Source organism: Mus musculus, chromosome 12, assembly GCF_000001635.26.
Source record: "Mus musculus strain C57BL/6J chromosome 12, GRCm38.p6 C57BL/6J".
In the NCBI taxonomy this organism is placed as follows: Eukaryota; Metazoa; Chordata; class Mammalia; order Rodentia; family Muridae; genus Mus; species Mus musculus.
This window is the reverse complement of record NC_000078.6, coordinates 105,579,452-105,600,644: the sequence shown is the minus strand read 5'-3', so window position 1 is coordinate 105,600,644 and position 21,193 is coordinate 105,579,452. Positions and strand designations below refer to the sequence as shown.

At 52.6% G+C, this 21,193-nt stretch overlaps 1 protein-coding gene across 3 annotated transcripts in view; it reads right to left on the bottom strand.

The window, feature by feature from the left end:
- Positions 1 to 5,400: 5,400 nt before the first annotated feature.
- Bdkrb2 (bradykinin receptor, beta 2) overlaps positions 5,401 to 21,193 on the bottom strand; it is a 32,073-nt gene continuing 16,280 nt past the window's right edge. Inside the window, exons 1-4 of one of the 3 annotated variants that reach the window (XM_011243991.3) lie at positions 17,798 to 17,972; positions 15,124 to 15,502; positions 12,345 to 12,448; positions 5,401 to 9,072 (exon numbers count right to left, since the gene is read on the bottom strand). In XM_011243991.3, the coding sequence (XP_011242293.1) occupies positions 7,965 to 9,072; positions 12,345 to 12,448; positions 15,124 to 15,132 (1,221 nt within the window). In that variant the 5' untranslated portion in view covers positions 15,133 to 15,502; positions 17,798 to 17,972 and the 3' untranslated portion in view covers positions 5,401 to 7,964. Of the gene's footprint in view, positions 9,073 to 12,344; positions 12,449 to 15,123; positions 15,503 to 17,797; positions 17,973 to 21,193 lie in introns of those variants that run through there. The other 2 variants (XM_006515442.4, NM_009747.2) reach the window with 2 other exon arrangements.

Sequence of the window (21,193 nt, the reverse complement as noted above, 5' to 3'; positions counted from 1 at the left end):
CACTTTCCATGTGTTCTACACTCACGTGTTAGCTCTCACTGCCCCCTGACTAAGTGTGAGGTCCCCCAGCAAGTAAGTGGGTTTCCTCTCTCCTTGTGTTATGGTCACAGTTTCAACACCAGCCACCAGGCTGATGCACTGTGGGATGTCCAGGGTTTGTTGAGAGAATTCAGAGACCACTTATACCTAATAACAGCAGTACTTCTCTTATGTCATTAAGCGTGTCCTAATCCACGTGTGCCAGATACAGTGTGCACACGAAGGGTGCAGAGGTGACACAGCTCTCTCCTGCTCCCCCTTCTCAGAACAATACTCGCATCTTTCTATGGAAAATAGGAGGAAAGCCCAGGCTATCCCAGAAGTCCCCAACGTACAGCCACATGTTTCTGATCTCCTGGAACCAGGCCTTGCCTGGAACCAGGTAGCAGATTTTCTGACCTCAAGGCTCGAACCCCATCTGGTTTTGAGGGCTCAAATTGGACATCAGGGTAATAGGTATGAGACATGGAATCACTTTCCGGGACCACAAGGACCGCAAGCCTCACTCGATCACGCCAAGTAGGTTGATGGGGCTTGTTTACCATGCTGCCTTCAGGAGCTTGGATCCTCAGCTGCAGAGCGACTGCTTTGCAGTCAGAACCACAAGCCATGGCACAGGGAGGCAGCTGGGCTAGGGGGTGTGGTGGGGGGCGTGCCCTCTGCTGTCTTAGGCTTACTGTTGCTGTGGTGAAACACCATGACCAGAAGCAAGTTGAGGAGGAACGGGTTTATTCAGCTTCCACATCCCTGGTCATCACTGAAGGAAGCTGGGGCAGGAACCTGGAGCTGAAGCTCAGGCCATAGCAGGGAGCTGGGATTGGCTTGCTCACTATGGCTGCTTTCTCACAGAATCCAGGACCACCAGCCCAGGGTGATACCACCCACAGTGGGCTGGGCCTTTTCCCATGAGTCACTAATTAAGAAAATGCCTTACACGCTGGCCCCATCTTAGGCAGTTTCTCACTGAGGCTCCTTCCTCTCAAATGACCTTAGTTGATGTCATGTTGACATAAAGGCATCCGGCACACCCACCCTGCTGAGCAAATGCTGCGTCTGTCCCACTGTGGAGGCCACACAGGTGCCACCGTGGAGAGGCGGCATCCTCAGGAGGCTCAGAACCCTAACTCTGTCCCCATCTACAAAACAACAGACTTCCCTAGGACCTCAGTGGCTTGCACCAGCTGCAAGGCTGGAGGCTGGACTCTCAGCTTCTCTTTAACCTAGTTCAAAAGAACCTGCCCTTGGGTGATGGGGGAAGGAAAGAAGTGGAGTAGCCCACATTCTGAGTATGCAGACGTGGGTATACACACCCAGTCCTGCCAGGCCTGTGCTCCCGGCTCTGGGAGCCTGGGATGGTCTCTGGTGCGCTGTGTGACCTTGGGAGAGCTCCCAGCCGCTTTTGTTTGGTAAAATCTGCACAATTCAGAAGGTCAGTATGTGATGGTCTTTCTTAGGCTGCTTCCTTCATGCCTGGGAACAGATGTCAGGACCGAGACAGCTGGAGGCCCTGAGGGGACTGCCCTTGCTCCTTCAGGTCCTCGTGGCTGTCTGTCACCCTTCGCTCTCATAGGCTTAGGCCAGGTCCTCTAGTATGTGTCCCATCCTTCTCTTCCACCCCGGGTGCTTCTCTCTTTTGCAATAATGACAGCTATTTGACTGAGGGCCCCCTCTGCTCCAGTATAACCTCACTTTAAGCTGTTCCTTGTGCCAAGACGCTATTCCCAACGGGGCCACACTGTGGACTTCCAATTGGACGTGGTCTGTTTTTGGGTTTTTGTTTGTTTGTTTTCTGGGAGATGCAGTGTGACACCCCCTTGCCCTCCCCCCTCCCCCCGTACACCAACTTCCCTCACCCAGTTGTCACAGTACCTGGTTCCTTATCTTGTAGAAGAGAAAGCATAAGCAGGGAGCTAACTTCCTCCAGCCATGAAAACCGGTAAGCAGAGGGGAGCCAGGAGCCCAGCACCGCTGCCGGACCACTTTGGTCTTGTGGGCCCCGCCCTCTACAGTTTTCTATGGCTCCTCCGCAGAGTCACATACTGGAGATGTTCTTTCTTAGAGGATTAACTTTCCGCATTACAGATAGAGAAACTGAGGCCAAAAGCCAGGGGAGAGAAGAGGAGTGGAGTCGCTAGCCTGGGTCACGTGGGGATGTCTCCCATTAGTACCACATGTCAGCGGAAAGCAGGTGAGGGAAGCCAGACTCCATCAGTACTCATGCGTGAGTGTGCCAACATGAACTGTCTGAGAGGCCGAGGGAGAGACAGAGATGAGTAGCTACCAGAGCCGTGGGGTGGGAGGAATCTGAGGCGACAGCTAATGGGCTGGGGATTTCACTTTGGGGGTGATGAGAATGTTCCGGAATTAAATAGTGGCGATGGTTGTGCAACTCCGTGAATCACTGAAGGCTGAACCAGGGATGTGTGGGGCACATGGTTTACATCTCAACACGATTTATATGCGTGTGTCAGCGTAAGGTCACGTGCTTCTCCACTCACGGTGGGCCTTCATTCCAATAAACCCCTCCTAAACTGGAGGCTGTCCATATGCGTGGGAAATCTGCATTATACGTCTGTGTCCGTGAATGTCTCAGCCTGGGGCACAGCTTGGACGGTGGTGTTTCCCCTCTGACTGTTATCCTGGAGCAGCCCCTGAGCTGTGGTGCCTCTGCCTACTGCAGAGAGAGACTCAACTAGAGACATGTCACTAGCCTGGGAAAGGAGTCTGACTGGGTCGTCAAAGCCTGGTGCCATGGTAAAGTTGAAGATGTCTAGGCAGAACGACTGTAAAGAGGGGACCTCTGTACTCACAAAGGCTCAAAGACACTGTTTATTGTGGTGTGAACAGGTCAGACTCTAGTATAGCGATTTATGGGATAAACTTCCTGTAGGCCCTGCCTGTCTGTGGTAGACTGCGATGTTTGTTGGTTAAGGCCTGTGCACCCCAGAGTTATTGGGGCTCCCTAACACCCACTAAAGAATTGTAGACCCAGTAAGTTCCCCATTTTGCCAACCTCCATGGAAAGGGGAGAGGTCTGGCATGGTTCTTAGTTCCATGGGCCTGGCTGACCTAGGCCTGGCCTCAGTCAAAACCCAAAGTCTTAAACTTTCAGCCGCTATTCTTGCCAACTCCTGACCATGGCTGTTCATCCGTGACCCCCACATCCTCCCTGCACTTAGATGAGGGACCAGGGCTGTGTGAGGCTTGGCAATGACGTCAGAGATTGGGTAGCAACGACACAGAGGTATGCGCTGCTGAGTTCTAGGAAGCAGGCACTTTACCCGCTGAACCAGAAAGCCTGTTCTTAGTGGCTTCCTAAGACAGCGAGCCATCATCCGTGGCCTCACATGAGTCCTAGGGGATCCCCTGGCCTGCTGGGGATATCTCTGCACTTGGCCTTGACACCCCTGGCCAGAGTGGCATTCCTGCTCTTGACTGGTTTCCTGAGGCCTACCAGGAGCTCTCCTCATGGCTCTGACTTCCTGGAGCCTAGAGAGCAGCCCGTGTGGTGAGGCTGGGTTGACCAGTCCTGCATCCAGATCTGACTACTGTGATTCCGGCTCCAGTCCACGGCTCCTCTCAGAATCATACATGTATTGTGTGTATAAATGAATGGTTTGTTGTGCCCACATCTCTGTCACCCTGGAGCAGGAATCTCCCTTGGGGATTTCAGATGCAGGGTACTGAGTGTGGGGTGGAGGCTGACAGGAGGAGGGGTCCCTGAGGAGAAGTGAGATATCTCCTGAGATCTGCCCAGGCATCTTGAGCCCCATGTAACTGGAGGGTAGAGAAGGAGTGGGGGAGAAGGGGTGGAGCCAGCAGGGTGGGCGGGGCCAGATTGCCAGGGGCCTCACAGGCCATGTATGAATGTGTAGCTTTATTACAAGAGGGTTGGGGAATATAAAAGGTTCCCCTGTGAAGAGTGTCCTCATCGACATCCACATCCCATCGTATTCACCACCCTCGCCAACAGCTTCTGCACCAACCATCATGCTCTTGGGTAGCGTCCCCTGCTTTGTGAGCCACTCTCAAATAAAACCACTAACTGGCATCTCTTGGTCACTGAGACAGGAACCCTGTGAAACAGCATCATTTCTGCCATCGCCGCCATTGCCACCATCATCAGCATTATTAACACCATCACCATCACGGATGACACTCACCATCACGGATGGCACACACCATCACGGATGACACTCACCATCACGGATGACACACACCATCACGGATGACACTCACCATCACGGATGACACTCACCATCATGGATGACACTCACCATCACGGATGACATTCACCATCACAGATAGCACACACCATCACGGATGACACTCACCATCACAGATGACATATACCATTACAGATACATCCCTCACAGACTGGTTTCAAGTCTGTACCAGACACTGTCCTAAACAGTCTTCTACATGAACCTGTTGCCATTTTTCTGACTTGATTGCTGCCATTGCTGACCCCACTTTACAGTTGTTAAAGAGTCAAATGGGAGCCCAGGGCAGAACCAGAATGGGACTCCACATCGCCCTGACTCTGAAACCTCAGCTCCTTTTATCTGCTCCCCATGATCCCAGCCTCCTGGGACTGTAGCCTTGAGAATTGCTGTTGCTGAGAGTGAGGAATGAGAGCTTAGAGACATCTAAGAGTGGGGTGAGAAGCAGTAAGCCAGGATGGTCGGTCACAAGAGGGGCAGAATCTGAAAGGGAGGCTCCTGCACTCAGGGATGAACAGGATGGGGTTCAGTGAGCACTGAGCCCCAGGTGTCTGGACTGGACAGATGGGTGTGTGACTAAGCAGTGCTGTTTGTGGATTCACAGAGTGAATGGAGAGTGGACATGAGACCTGAATGTGAAGCACAGAGACTCCCATGGCTGGGAGGACACATTGTACAGGATGCTCTTGATTTGAGGTGAAGGTTGAATGGAAGAGTTTTATAAATGTGAGCGACTGGACTTGGCCGTCTCTGACACTATGATATGAGCATCTGAAAGAGGTTTGGGAATGAGCTGTCTATGGAGTAAAGTAGCATGGGGGGGTGGGGATACCCAAAATGCATTTTCTGAAAAGTCCTAATGCTATTTGTTTAACATAGTCATGCATATTTCAATGAATATTAATAATTATGCAAACTGAGTATCCTGTGTTGTGTGTTGCCCACCACCACCACCACCACCACATCCCCATCTAACCCCTAAGGGATGCACCATTGCAAAAGCTTGGAGTCCGTTGGTCTTTTCCGTGACAGAAACCTTGGGAACCGAATGTGTCCCTCACCTCCCAAGCCTTTTGACTACCAAAGCCAGTGTCCCGGAGTCAGAGCTCAGAGGTTCAGGAAGTTTGACACAGGGAAACACTATGCAGAATTCATCTGTTTATTCCAGTGCACAGGAGAGTCGTGTGCTTTCACAGAGCGCTCCTCCCTCGTTGGTACCCTGGCCACTTCCTCTGCACAGTACAGAGCTCTCTGCATCTTTCACTGGACACGATTTGTCATCAGGATGCTGACACAAGGCACAAGGGGGCTTCCCTCCCACAGTCCTAGTTGCAGACCCTGCAGGGACCCAGTTCCAGACCCTTCAGCCACCCCGAGGGACCCAGGCTGTGGCCAGCCGTGACCCTTGCACTTGTAGCCCACCAGCTCCTCTTCTGAGAACGGGGCCCTGCTTCTCCTTCACAGTATGGGTGTGTCATTTGTTTCCTTCTTCTGGCTACAGTGTCCTGTGTGCTTGTTGGACTAGTGTCCGGGAAGATGGGGTGGAAAAAGAATTTCCTGGGGTCCACTCTGTTAGGAAATTCAAAGTCAGATTGGTGGGGATTTATGGGCTCTTTGCCACATAGGCTCTCCCTTGGCTCCAGCCTGGCCAGAAACTCCAGTGAACTCTGCTCATTTCCCCCAGTCTCCGTAGCCTCTGGCTGTCAAGTGGAGAGCTCCTAAGTGGCTTGGTGTAGGAGGCTGTTTGATATGCTCCTCATATGTCCCCAGGGGCCAGCCAGTTTGTAGCGACATTGTAATGGTTGAGTCTGAAATGCGCTTCCCTTCGTTCCTGGCTGCTGGCCCTATTTTGGAAAGTGATAGAACCTTTTAGGATGTAGGACCTTATAGGTGAAAGGTCACTAGGGGCAGACATTTGACAGTCATAGGCCTCCCTGGTTCCAGCTGTGTCTCCGTTTACTGGTCATCTCTGAAGTATGATGCTTCTGTCAGGCACTCTGTTTACCATACAGTTCCTGCTGCACCGGACCAAAGCCTTTCTTGACACTGAGAGACAAAATACCCTTCTCTTTCCCTTAAGTGGCCTCTGTCAAGAAGTTTGTCACAGGTCCTAGAAAGTAACCGATATGGACGCATGGAAAAATTAACTCCCATGGAAGATTCTGGAACTACGAGTATGGTGTCTGTCACCTGAGCCTCTGGCAGAGTTGGTGGGGCAACTGTCTCCACTGACACCTGAGCTCACCTAAGGACCCTGAGAAGGTTCTAACGGAGAACCCAGTGGCCCTGAAGCTATCCGAGAGGCTATCCTCATATCCCTGATGGGAGACCTGCTCAATATGCACGTGTGCTGTCCCCCAGAGGTGGGGGTGGTTTGAGTCTCATGTCATAGTTCCCTGGGTGCAGGCAGCTCCACCCACCATCACTCATGAGGCTATCACTCTGTGGCCATGCAGGGGATTAGGCCCAGAATTAACACCCTGGGTTAAGTGACCTTGGATGGGTCAGCTGCTCTTTGGTAGTGTCCGTCCCCTGCTTTGTGAGCCACTCTCAAATAAAACCACTCATTGCAGCCCTTGGTCACTGAGACAGGGACTCTGTGAAGCAGCTTAGACTCTCCTGGACAGCTACCAATTTGTAGCCAGGCTGTGAGGTGTGGATTCCCTGGGCAGGTCCCATCAGAATTCCTTTTTCTTTGTTTCCCTGCAAAACAAACACTCGCTGTCTCCCGCCCTTGCCCTTCCTGTGGAGCAAATGCTTTGTGCTTTGTGTGCATAGGGGTGAAATACTAGGAGGGAAAGATAGAGGGGACTGAGGGCCGCAGACACCTGCAGGCAGGTACTGGGCCTTCCAATACTAAGTGTCCCCACAGAGTAGCTCTTCAGCCTGAGTGGCTTTCTCTGTGCCAAGAGTCCCAATGCGTCTGCATGTGGTGGTGTGGGTCACAATGCCTCACAGCCATATAACACCCCACTTTCAAAGCCCAGGACACCCTCAGATTACAACCGAAGAAGCAGAGGCAGGGATGAGGCTACCGTGTTCGGGGTTACTGGCTAGCCTGGGCCCTGTACTCTCCCGTCTCCCACAGTTCCTTGCTTTGGCACACCAGCAGCAGCCTTCTCGGTATTCTCCGCTAATGTCAGGGCTCCTATAAGACATTAAACTATGCAGTTCTTTCCTCTTGCCCTCAGTGTATAACGGTGTGTATTCAACAAGTGCTCCATAAATGCTTTGGGGGCTCTTCTTTTGTGCTGTCCACCTTGTCTACAGGTGAAAGGAGCCACAGAACCCCAGTCCCTGGGCTCTTACCATAGAATTTAACCTTCAGAAGACCAATAAATCTTATACCCTTGAAACTGGGAAATGAGGCGGCCATGCCTACTGTGCATGTAGCCACAGGGCCAAAGCTGGCAGGAGATCTGTCCTTCCCCAAAAGGGAAGGAAGCTCTGTCACTCCCACCCATACCCATGACCCCTCCACTCATGGAGAATTAGAGCGTCAGTCAGTAAGAATGACCCTGCTGTGCCCCAGGGTACCCATTCCCCACAGCATGCTTATGCCATGAGACAGGGCTGGAGTCACCTGCCTGATTCCCTGGGGCTGCCTAGGATGCTTCAAGCTCCTTCCTGAACCCAGGCTGAGGAGCTCCGGTCCCACCAATCCTCACACACTTGGCAGTAGTCCTGCCTGGTGGCTTCTGTTCACTGTTTCTTCCCTGCCCAGTCCTGCAGCTTGTGGATCTGCCGTTCCACGGAGATCGAGGTTCTCAAAGTCCCCATGGAGTTCTCCATCTGGACGGGTTCTCCCATGCAGCCTCCTTTCTGGCACAGCACCCGGTACACCTCTCGGGACTTCTTCCGGAAGCGCTTGCCCACGATCACGTACACCAGTGGGTTGAGGCCGCTGTTGCTGTAGGCCACGTAGGAACTGATCTGCGTGATGACGTCTACGGCGTGCTCGTCCCAGCATCCGGACAGCACGCCGAGGCGCAGCAGCGTGTCCAGGAAGGTGCTGATCTGGAAAGGCACCCAACACAGCACAAAGAGCCCCAGGACGGCCAGCACTAGCACGGTGGCCTTCCTCTCCGTCTGGACCTCCTTGAACTTCTTCATCTCGTTGTTCCTCAGCACCTGCAAGATGCGCACCGTGCAGAAGGTGATGACGCTCAGGGGCAGGAGGAAACCCACCAGGTTCAGCAGCACGTTGGTGAACACCTCCCAGGAACGGGACGGGTAGACGATGACGCAGGCGGTGACATTGTGGCCCTCTTCGCTGTATTCCCTCATGGTCCTGAACACCAACATGGGTGAACTCAGAAGCAGTGTACAGCCCCAGATCACCAGGCTGTAGAGTTTGGCCCAGCGCACCCCGCGCATCCGGCCCATGGACATGGTCTTCACCAGCGCCAGGTAGCGGTCGATACTCACGAGCATCAGGAAGCAGATGCTGCTGTACAGGTTCATGTAGATCATGGTGTTCACCACCCGGCACAACACCTCTCCAAACACCCAGTCAAAGTTATTGGCGATGGTGATGGCCCAGAAAGGTAACCCGCAGGCCAGGATGAGGTCCGCCGCTGCCAGGTTGCCCAGGTAGATCTCGGCCACAGTGCAGCTGTTTTTGTGCAGGAAGAACACGCTGAGGACAAAGAGGTTCTCCAGTGCGGCCAGCAGGAAGAGGACCCAGAGGAAGGGGGCCTGGATGGCATTGAGCCAACTCCACCACTCGGTGTCTGGGCAGTTGTCCTTCGAAAGGGTCCCGTTAAGAGCAGACCCGAGGACTTGTGTGGTGACGTTGAACATTTCGATGCTGAAAGAAAGTAGAGAAGAGACAGTCGTATCCTCAGGTCACAAGGAGGGGGAGGGGAGGGGAAGAGAAAACGGGATAGCAGAAGGAGGAGGTGGAGGGCCAGGGAGGAGCACAGGACAGGTGGACCAGAAAGTCTATTGTTCAGCTGATGACTCCCGGCGGCAGTGGGGTGTGGGGAGGTGGTGGGACTCCGGTCTGTGGACAGCACTAGGGGACTTGGACTCTCCAGTCCTTTGAGAGATCTTCCTGGGACCAAAGGGACATGATATTTCTTGGTCTGAACTCTGTAAGAATCCTTCCCTGGCTACTCCAATGGTCGTGAATGCCACACCTGGAGCCCTTTGAAGCCTCCACTATGAGATGTGCTCGCTGCCTTCTCATGCCTCTCCCCTGTGGGACCGTGACCCATCAGCTCCTCAGAGTGGGGTCACAGGTGAGCCATAAATTAGACCAGATCAGCGATGCCATGCCAGGTGGAGAGACTGCAGTCTGGCCCCCCAGAGCACAGCCACCTCCATGACAATCTGTGTCTTCTAGCAGAGGGAGAACCTTGTGCCTGTGCCCACTGGCAGCAAAGCACAGAAGGTGAGCCAAGGTTGCCTGGAAAGAGGAAAGGCGAGACTTTGGCTTGGTCCCCCTGGGGCCGAGTCCTGGTCACCGTTTGGCCTTGGTAAGTTGCTTAATGTTTTTGGACCCCTAACCAGTAAGATGGGAATAATATCGAAACATGATTATAAAGATGCACTAAAAAGCCTAAAGCACACCCAGGGCACGTGTGACTAGTCACCTGCAGAGTGGGGGATGGGAGGACCCTTCCACTGCGGGGCAGGGGAAAGGAGGCACTAGGCAGAATGATGAGAAGGCTCTGCTCAGCATCCTGAGGTTTCTCAGGAAGAGCCCCGGAGTGTCTGCTGGGCTGGCGCTACCCTAGAGCCAGGCCGGGGCCTGTGACTCATGGTGACATGGTTTGGATCCTGAGGTATCTAGAGCCCCTGTAGCTCCTGTGTGGATAAGGAGCTTGTTTTTCTCTTAACAGTCATGGACTCCTCTGTGATGAGTCCTGGGTAGGTGGTGATTTCAGGAGGGCACAGACCCAGCATCCCTCCTCCCTTACCACCATCATCATCACTATCAACAGCACCATCACCACCATCACCACCATCACCACCATCACCACCCTCACCACCCTCACCTCCATCACCATCATCAGGAATCCTGGATTGGGCCCAAAGGAGATTTTTTAAAAACCTCCAGACTGGGGAGAACAAAGCAGACAAAGCTGGAGTAGTGACCCATCTCAAGTCCATTTTGGGGTCACGAAGTGAGATTAAAGTTTGCAAGGTGGTACCCGGTATGACAGGGATGTGTGTGGAGGGAGATATGGGAGATGCGACTGAACAAGGGAAGAAGAGAGGGTCCCCACTGTTGCCCTGAGGATATTATGGAGGGGCCAAGGGGTAAGCTGTGTGCTCTGGAAAAACACCTTGCTACCAAAAAAAAAAAAAAAAAAAAAAAAAAAAAATCCCTCCCAGTCTAACTCTTCTTCCTGTGGATGTGGCTGGACTTAGTGAACCGCTGCTGACCCACAGTGGCGATGGGGATACGTGACTTCCAAGGTGGGGCCATTAAATGCATTGCAGTGTCTTCCTGAACTTGCAGGAAGCCAGACACCCTCGGGTGCAAGGGGAGTCGCCAGCTCCAATGCAGCCTGTGTTGTTTCCACTCTCATGACTCAGTGTCTTCCAAATGAGCCTGGGCATCACGCGGCAGAGATGAGCTGCCTGCGGGCTGCCCTACACCATGACCTATGGTATTGGCTCTTCTTTTGGAATCTTCTAGATGTCTTCATTCCAACCTTTGGGCACATTTCTGCAGGCATAGAGAGCCCATATTCTCTCTTTTTTTTAAATTAGGCATTTTCCTCGTTTACATTTCCAATGCTATACCAAAAGTCCCCCATACCCACCCCCCCAATCCCCTACCCACCCACTCCCCCTTTTTGGCCCTGGCGTTCCCCTGTACTGGGGCATATAAAGTTTGCAAGTCCAATGGGCCTCTCTTTCCAGTGATGGCTGACTAGGCCATCTTTTGATACATATGCAGCTAGAGACAAGAGCTCCGGGGTACTGGTTAGTTCATATTGTTGTTCCACCTATAGGGTTGTAGTTCCCTTTAGCTCCTTGGGTACTTTCTCTAGCTCCTCCATTGGGGGCCGTGTGACCCATCCAATAGCTGACTGTGAGCATCCACTTCTGTGTTTGCTAGGCCCCAGCATAGTCTCACAAGAGACAGCTATATCTGGGTCCTTTCAGGAAAATCTTGCTAGTGTATGCAATGGTGTCAGCGTTTGGAAGCTGATTATGGGATGGATCCCTGGATATGGCAATCACTAGATGGTCCATCCTTTCGTCACAGCTCTAAATTTTGTCTCTGTAACTCCTTCCATGGGTGTTTTGTTCCCATTTCTAGGAAGGGGCAAAGTGAGATGGCTCAGTGGGTAAGAGCACCCGACTGCTCTTCCAAAGGTCCGGAGTTCAAATCCCAGCAACCACATGGTGGCTCACAACCATCTGTAACAAGATCTGACGCCCTCTTCTGGAGTGTCTGAAGACAGCTACAGTATACTTACATATAATAAATAAATAAATCTTAAAGAAAAAAATCAAGAAGAACGAAGACCAAAGTGTGGACACTTTGCCCCTTCCTAGAAATGGGAGAGCCCATATTCTTAACAGCAGTTTGGGGGAGGTATTTGCTCACTGGAGACTCAGGTGTACCACCGGGGCCACTTGCTATTTGTTCTGAGGGCCAGCACTCTGAGAAAACCCAGCGGTGCCAGGAGGCTGCCTGGCCAGTGAGCGCTGAGAGCTGTGGGGACAGTTCCCAGTGGCACCTGCCGCAGGATGTTGAGGATCAGTTAGGACCCTTTTCTCTGCTGCCAGCACTGGTCCCTCAGGATGGAGGCCCTGTCTCCTGGCTCTACTCTGACTCAGTTTCCCCAAGGCTTCCCTTCGTCTTCAGTCTTCCAGCAGATGTCAATTCCATGGCGACCCTGTCTTCACAATGACTGGGACATCCCACATGTGATGAAGTGTCCCTGTGCCTTCCCCCAGTCCCACAAAAGCCACTCCTGTTGCTCCTGACGGGGCTGTGGGGACTGTTAAAGATTTGGTCTTTGAGCCTAACTTGAAACACCCCTTCAACCATGACCCACAACAGGACACTGCCTGCCCTGGAGTCACCGATGGTGAGCTGGAGATCCCCTGACTTACCCAAAGGAGGCCGCGGTGGGCATGGGCTCATGCACCGACAGAAACCCGAGTAGCTTCCAGGAGCAGGGCATTTGGACGCCGGACAAAGAGGAGTGAGGATCCTCCTGGGGAGGCAGAGAAGAGAATGTCATTAGCTGGGACGAAGGTCAAAACACACCGATCTGGGCTGGAGAGATGGCCTGAGTGGTTAAGAGCACTGGATGCTCTTACAGAAGACCTAGGTTCAAATCCCAGCCCCCACATGGGAGCCTACAACTGTCTATAACTCCAGTTCCAGGGGATCCGACATCCCCTTCTTGCCTCCAAGACACCTGACACACACATCATATATAGATACACACATTAAAAAGTAATTAGTTGAAAAAAAAACCCATTCTCCATGAGGGTGAAAGATGGGGTCTTGGGACCTTCTCTGGCCCCGTGCGGCGTGTGGGCACACATGGTGGATGCAGGTGCACGCTCTATGTCCAGGAAAGCTTGCAGGCTGCAGAGAAGAGGGGGATGCCACTCAAATAGTCACCAAGGTTTGCCCAACCAATGTCAACTACAAGGCCAATGGCTTGGCTGTGTCCCCAGGAGGCTCGTGTGAAAGCCTGGTTCTTACAAAAGGTGACATCACACGTTCACTCTGAGCTGTCCTCCACAGGCTCATATTCTGAATGTGTGGTCCCAAGGGGTGGAGCTATTTTGGCATGCCATGAACCTTTAGGGGGTGGGGATGGTCTCGCAGAGGCGGGTCACTTGGGACAGGCCTCTTGTAGGTCATATGCAGCCCTGGTTCTGAGTGACTTTCTGCTCCTTGTCACACGCTCTTACTGCGTGACCTCTGCCTAGACAGACCGAACTGGCTGAAACTGTGAATCTGTCTAAACTCGCCTCTGCTCAGGTGTTTCTGTCAGGTGTTTTAGCGTATCTGACCTCCACACTGTCCAGGACTCCGTGTGACATGACAACCCTGCCTGGAAGTATGTAGAAAACTGGGGTACGTAGGTGGGTGTACTATAGGTCTCGCACTCAGCAGCCAGTCACTCCTAAGCTAGAAGATTCTGGACATCGCAAAAGCACCCAGGTTCTCCCAATTCACCAGTGTGTGTGTGTGTGTACACACCAGTGCAGACAGTAGCAGGGGAAGAAAATGTATCGGAAGGCACTCAGGTGACACTGGAAGAGATTTACTGGAACCTCCCAAAACCAGGGCCAGGACTAGAAACTCAGAACTAAGTCTTTCTGCTTCTCCAAAAAAGGGAGGTTGGGAAAGAGAATCCCCCACAGTCAGCCTTTCAGAGACCCTTCCCGACTCTTTAGGGGGAAATCCAACTGGGCGTCTGAGACGATGAATTTGTGGCTCTAGGTTTAGCATACGTTAAGAATGACCGGGGCTGGGGTGACGTTCTGTTATCCAGGAGAAGGGCAGAGATGCCCCTTCTGCCCTGGGACTGGCTAGTCTGTGGCTGGGTGCTGTTCATCTGGACAGTGACAGCTCCTGGAGACCTTGGGTCCTTGGTCTTGGTGGCTCTGGGAAGGTGTCCAAAGCCCCCAGTGACCAGTATGGCCCAGTTAGGCCCTGCTTTCAAGATAAAAGCAAAATGTGTGTTCTCTCTTGCCCAACTCGCAGGCAGCAGGCGCTTTACTGCCCAGGGGACTTGGCAACTACAGGCTACTCCCCTGCTTCTGTATATCTGGAAGCTGCCTGACTGGGACTCTGGTGTGGGTTCTCCTGGGCCCTGCTCCAGAGCATCCCCTGTTCTCCACTGCCTTGGGCTTGTCAGGCCTCTTAGGACCACTCCTGGGATCCTGCCATCTGGCCTCCCAGTGGGTCTGGCCAGGAGTACAGTCGGAGATGCTGGCAACCCAGCTCCCTGTCTTGGGGACCCGTAGGGTCCAGAGTTTCTGGCCTTCACCAAGAGCCCACTGTCTAAAGGGGAAGGGCAGGGAGTGCAGGCCATGCCATCTCAGGACTTCACATGCTCGCTGTACTCTGATGTGAACCGGCTTGTCAACCTCTCTAATGCCACCAGCCTGAATGTACCTTCTGGCTCCCACCAGGGTCCTGACAAATACAGTTTGGGAGAGCAAGTTCAGATACAAGAAGAATGTTTAAAAAGGACAAGGAGGAAAACTTGGTGCTCATGACAGTGTCGTGTTGTGCTGCATGTGTGTGTGTGGGGGGGGGGGGAGCAGGAGGTGGGTGGGCTCCACAGATGCCGCGATTCTCAGGGATGGGATGAGCCTGAGTCGACTCCTGCAGACACTGGGAGCTGGAGCATCTAACATTCCAATTGTCTTGCATGCTCACGGTGGGCGGTGTACTGGCTGGTTTTGTGTCAACTTGATACAGCTGGAGTTATCACAGAGAAAGGAGCTTCAGTTGAGGAAATGCCTCCGTGAGATCCAGCTGTAAGGCATTTTCTCAATTAGTGATCAAGGGGGAAAGGCCCCTTGTGGGTGGTGCCATCTCTGGGCTGGTAATCTTGGTTCTATAAGAGAGCAGGCTGAGCAAGCCAGGGGAAGCAAGCCAATAAAGAACATCCCTCCATGGCCTCTGCAACAGCTCCTGCTTCCTGACCTGCTTGAGTTCCAGTCCTGACTTCCTTTGGTGATGAACAGCAGTGTGGGAAGTGTAAGCCGAATAAACCCTTTCCTCCCCAACTTTCTTCTTGGTCATGATGTTTGTGCAGGAATAGAAACCCTGACTAAGACAGGCAGCATCTAGGCATGCAGCCCAGCTAAGGCAGGGAGTGGGGTTGGGAGAAGAAAGCTTTGTTTTTTGCCTGCTCACTTCATTCATCCTTGTTGCCAAGTTCTTCTACTCTGTCGCTGCTGCAGGCTGTCACTGATGGCACTACCCAGCTTTTTTGGGGTGTCCAACGTGGACTAAGAGTCAGAGGCTCTCTGGGAATTCTCCAGGCCTCTAGCACCAGATTGGATCTGCTGGAGAATGGACCTTGAGGTTCTCGGCCTCTTCAGAATAGAGAAACAGGCATCGTTGGACTACCGGGATCATGTATGTCACATAAGCGCTCTGAGAAACCTCCTTTTAATAGCCATCATTCTGTCTGTTCTGTTCCTCTGGTGACTCCTGACCAACGCAGACGTAAAATCCTCCTCCACGGGGCTGTTATCATGAAAGTCAGCAGGCAGCCTTTCCCTCCAGCGCACTGCGAGGAGGGGAGAAGTCACTGTCAGTCAAGCGCTAGCTCTTGGTCAGTAATCTGCTTCCTCTGCACCACCAGGGGGCGCCCTGCTTCAGCCACAGGAACAGGATGGGGCAGGATTGAGGGAAAGGCCCTTCCTCTCAGCCTGTTCTCCCGTCCACAGCTCATGTTTGGCCTTGATTTCCTATCTGGGTGGACACTGATTTCACAGCGCTGAAGGAGACGGGCAGCCTGACGATCCTGGGGAACCACTGAGGCTATGTTCTGTCTGTGTTCCGAGGGGCAGCTCTCCTATACTTCAGCATCTCAGCAAAGATCATGTGTGTATGTGTACCTGTATGTGTACCTGTGTGCGTCTCTCCGTGTAAGCAAAGTGTACCTGGGTGCCCACCCTATGCCACACACTATTCTCATGGGAGGCCCCTGTCTCCTTGGTCTCCCAGTCTCTGCCCATCATGTCTCAGCCCCTTGAATAACAACATCAAATCAGTAATCAAAGCTCTTTCCGCCACCAGGCCAGAGCCAGAAAGGACCAGGTCTCCTGAATCCCTTCCCTGACTCCTCACAGGATATAAATTTCCCCTAAAGCCAGCCTTTCATGGCTATTGCATCAGGATGGCGTTGATAGACCATCACTACATAAACCTCCGGCCAAGGCACAGATGGGTCTGGAGGAGATCGAGGGGACCTCACAACCTGCCGCAGCCCCTGCAGCAACGTGTAGCCCCGAGCATAGGTTTCCAGGCAACCGTTGCCCTTAAAGGAAGAAGGTCAGAGGCACCTGCAGGGGCAGGGCTGGCGGTTGAGGTGGACGGCAGATTCTCCATTCTCAGAACTCAGTCAAACCAGAAGCCAGATCCAATACACGACACGTGCATGTGGGCCCTCCCAGCATCTGAACGCTTTCTGGTTTTGGAATGTTCTGGAACATTTAGTAATAACTAAAGGAAAGACGGAGCCTTGAGAGGCGGAGCCCCTCTTCCATCTTGCTTTCTGCAGGGGAGGCAGGAGGCAAGGTGAGCTTGCCTGACTGCTTGCCTCAGACCCTGGGAGGGAAGCTGACTTACTTCTTTGTCTTTTGTTTGTTTGTTTTGTTCACCGTGATCCTGTTTAGAACATTAGAACATTACTTTCCCTTCCCACACTGAACTTTACAATTTTGAGAGACTGGCAGTGTAATCTCATGTCCCTTGAAGTAAAAATCCTGACTACAGCATTAGCCCTCTCAGGGACTGCCCCTGAGCTGCTCATAGGCACCATAATGACCTTAAAACAAGCGCAGTGCTTTTAAAGCCATTCCTTTGTTTCAGTCCCCTTTTGTTTAATGTGTTCTGTAGTGCTTGAGACTCTTAATTCAGTCCTGGTTTCGCCAGACATTTTCTATACTCCTAGCTCTGCCTGAAGCCACACCCCTCTGCCAGCTGCCTCCTGACCACACCCTTCTGCCTCCTGGCCACATCCCTCTGCCTGCTGCCCCCTAGCCACACCCCTCTGCCTGCCTCCTCCTGGCCACACCCCTCTGCCTGCTGCCCCCCCCTAGCCACACCCCTCTGCCTGTCTCCTCCTGGCCACACCCCTCTGCCTGCTGCCCCCCCCCCCAGCCACACCCCTGCCCAGTTGCTGCCCCTAACCTCCCATGGATCTTCTTCAAGAACTTTGCTATGGTCATCCCTGTGTGACAGCCTGACTAAGCCACTGTTCCTTGTTATTTTCCCCTGTCCCCTAATGATGGCCTATGTATTACATCGGTGGCTTCATGTAAAATCTATAGCCTCTGACTTTCTACAAGGAAGACATCCATTAGGATGTCCAATGTATGGCTTTTGTGCCCCGGGTATCTCAGGATACCTATGGATGTGACCCAATACATTTGTAGATGACAGCGATGTGTCACACACAGTGTTAAAGGATAAGCCTGTGCCTTCGGCCGCTGACTGGACTTGATCTCATCAGAAGGAGGACATTTAAAGCAGACCCCAGTTTCACAGAAGACGAAGAAACACTCCTTTGGGCTGGCAGCTTCAGTCCAAGTCCAACCCAGGGTTGACTCTTCCCTAAAGAGTTTCCCCGGGTTTCAGGGAGCCCAGACACTCTCCGCAGGCCCATCAGCCAATTCCTCGAAATAAATCCTATGATCTGGATCTCCAGCCATTCCATTTCTCAAGCCAAACTCCGCCCTGAGAGTGTTATGATTTCCTGCTGCTCGGGTAGTGCGACCTCTCCCTCCTGCCCCCAGACATTATTGTAATTGCCACATGGTCCCTTTTGCTGCCTCCCTCCACCAGGCGCCTGACCTACCGTAGGTGCTCTGTCTTTGAGGGTTAGCTGACAGACAATGGGCAGGTGATGTGTACTCCTCCTTTGTCCAAAGCAGATATCTTTGCAGAATAGAGGCAAAAGGGAACAATAGTGTGCCTCTATACGTTCTCACACCCTTGGAGGCTGAGACGCCCTAGACAGAAATGCAGAGGCGCTGAAGCCGCTCCACGTGGTTCAAGCCCACAACCAATCAGAGGCGGGCCTCAAACCCAGGGCTGCACAAGGCTGAATGCTAAATCTTTCTCTGGCCCTGGAGCGGCTCCTATCCATCTCCTAGTGCAGGATGCATCCCAAGGAAGATCTGAGGTAGGTGAGCTCACAGCCTAACTGCTTATGGGAGAAGCTGTACCTTGCTTCTCCAAGGGGAAGATACGCTGTCCATGTGACTGCTCAGAGTCTCTCTGACCCTCTGCTCAGACTCAGGCACTGAGGGGGAGAATCGTCACTGCAGGAAAGAAGAACAGAAAGCTCTAGCCTGGCCCTGGTGATATCTGACCACTGTGATGACTGGATATTATGGGGTTCACACCACAGAAAGACCCTTGCCTCTGTTTCATTGGCTACTTTTTTTTTTTTTTTTTTTTTTTGGTTTTTCGAGACAGGGTTTCTCTGTATAGCCCTGGCTGTCCTGGAACTCACTTTGTAGACCAGGCTGGCCTCGAACTCAGAAATCCGCTTGCCTCTGCCTCCCAAGTGCTGGGATTAAAGGAGTGCACCACCACGCCCGGCCTCAATTGGCTACTTTTAAAATGAGGCTTGAACAGAGTTTGACAAGTGTGATGGTGTATATAAGCTCAGCACAAGGAGTGACACTTTTAGTAGGTGTGGCCTTGTTGGAGGAAGTGTGCCACTGTGGGTATGGGCTTCAAGACCCTCATCCTAGCTGCCCGAAGTCAGTCTTCCACTAGCAGCCTTCAGATGAAGATGTAGAACTCTCAGCTCTGCCTGCACCATGCTTGCCTGGACTCTGCCATGTTCCCATCTTGATGATACAGGACTGAACCTCTGAACCTGTAAGCTAGCCCCAATGTAATGTTGTCCTTTATAAGACTTGCATTGGTCATAGTGTCTGCTCACAGCAGTAAAACCCTAACTAAGACAGCAAGGAAGCTAAGAAGAGTGGCTGCTATTTGTGTGCCTGTGCATTATACATGTGCACAGTGTACACAGGAATAGTGCATATAGTATGTGTGTGCACATATACAAGTGTGTGTGTGTATGTATGCGTGCTTATGTGTGCCCATGTTCCACTGAGTAGATGTGTTCTGGGAGAATGTCCAGTGTACTGTGAGCCTCTTAGTTACTATTACGTGTGCTCAGGAATATGACAAAACAGGGACAGGTACTGGACCTGTGCCAGGATATCATCTCTGAGACCCACAGCCAATCCAAAGGCCAGCTCCAAAGCCCATTAGCTGTAGATAATGCAACCTGAGTTTCTCTAGCTGCTAGGTTAGATACTCCCTTGGGGAGGTTTCAGGGATGCTAACAATTGCAAGACACGCATTAACGGCCCAGGCATACAGTATACCTTTCCCCTATTAACAGCAGGCTTCAGCAAGCAGTTTTATTAGAGGCAAGAGTCCTGGTGCCCAAAGGGACAATGCCCAGCCTTCCCTCTTCCCTATCTTTTTGCAGAGGAGGAAACAAAGTCCCCTCCTTCACTTCCTCCACTAACCTGGACACATCAGCCCAGAGCTGTTGCCAAGACTTTGCCTGTTTAAAAGTGGAGCAGCCAGAGGGGCTCTGGGGCTGGGCCCGGGTGGAACCCCCTGGGAACATTCTTTCAGGTGACATGGTAATTTAAGGCTCTAACTTCATGAAGTCCCGAAGTGTTTGAGTGGGAAGGGCTCCCAGGTGGCACTTGAGAAAAGACCTTGAGGCTCAGAGGTCACTCAGGGCTAGCTGCACTTCCTCTTGAATCTGGGACCTCCAATCTTAACCCTACCTCCTCATTCTTTTGTCTTTTTTGTCCACCCCATTCTGGGGTGGAAGGCTGAGACGTGCGTCCAGCATCAGAGGCCGCCGCACCCCTTACTGTGGTCACGCACGGGATGTTTGAGCACGTGCCTTTTGTGAAGGTAAAGGGTAAAGACTCAGCCTTCCCACGCCTCTGACCGCCCCAGGTTTCCTGTCACGAGCACTGAAATAATCACGGGTCTCAGGAGGCGATAGGAATCTTTTCCACAGAACAAAACCAAAAAAACTACATCAGAGAGGAAGGCTGTTGTGTGTCCAGACAGGAACATGTGCGCCCGCGAGCGATTCCTCAGGGTGGTGAGCAAGCTAGGAAGCCAGTGGGTCCTGTAGGATAGCTGAGCCTCTGCAGCCTCCCCGGCTGCACTGAGGGCCTGTGACAGACAGCACTACGGAGTCTGCCACATTAGAGCCGAGAAATGGAGGAGGGTGGTGTGGAGTTGAGCCCTGGGGACCAGGTGTGTCTTTGGGTAAACATGTATCCGTGAACCTTCTATTTCTTCATCTGGAGAATGGGCTGTAGATGACTCGAGAAAGCAGTGAGTGAGCTCCCCATCCAGAGAAGCATGCAAGCTGAGACCACGGAATCTGCTCTCTCTCTCTCTCTCTCTCTCTCTCTCTCTCTCTCTCTCTCTCTCTCTCTCTCTGTTTCATTGGCACCCAAGGTGGACTGAGTCCATCTTGGCCAGCTTCCTTCACTGGCCATGGTGAGAGGAGACTGCACCCTGCCTAGCTCCTCTCAGCCTCTGAGGATCCTAGGCTGGCTCTGTCCAATCAGGCCTGCCAAAATGGAGCTCACCACCCCCACTCCCCCCCCCCCCGTCACATGACCTCTGTCTGCTGAAAGGGGAGCCCCTCAAAAGAGAGGGAGTAACCCTTCAGAATTCCAGCACTCTGGGCTCTGCCAGCGTTTCCTGGAGAGCATGGGAGAGAAGCAGGGTTCTGAGTGCTGAGCTGCAGAGCAAGAGAGAGAGAGACAGAGAGACACAGAGACAGAGACAGAGAACATAGGAAAGGTTGAGCCCTCGCCGCTGTTTCACGTCTAGCCTGGATTCGGGCGACACAGGAGCAGGGTCTCCATCTTGTCTGTTCTCACTAGAAAACCAGGTGCACATGGCCTCACCTTTTGATGAACTGGGCTGACCTCTCTAAACAGGATACCGGGAGGACTGGTAAAAATGGAGCCTGAGGGCCACACATGGCCACCTGTCTTCTTTCCATGTTTCTGAGCACGTGACAGATAAACCTCTGCATGTAGCCCCATTTTACAGAGAGGTAAAGTGCGGCACACCTAGCAGATGAGAGCTGGGGTTTCAACTCAGGCTGACTGGGCTGGAACCCCATGTTGTGGAGATTTCAAACTGATACTTAATAGGCAGACCAGTTTCATAAGACACA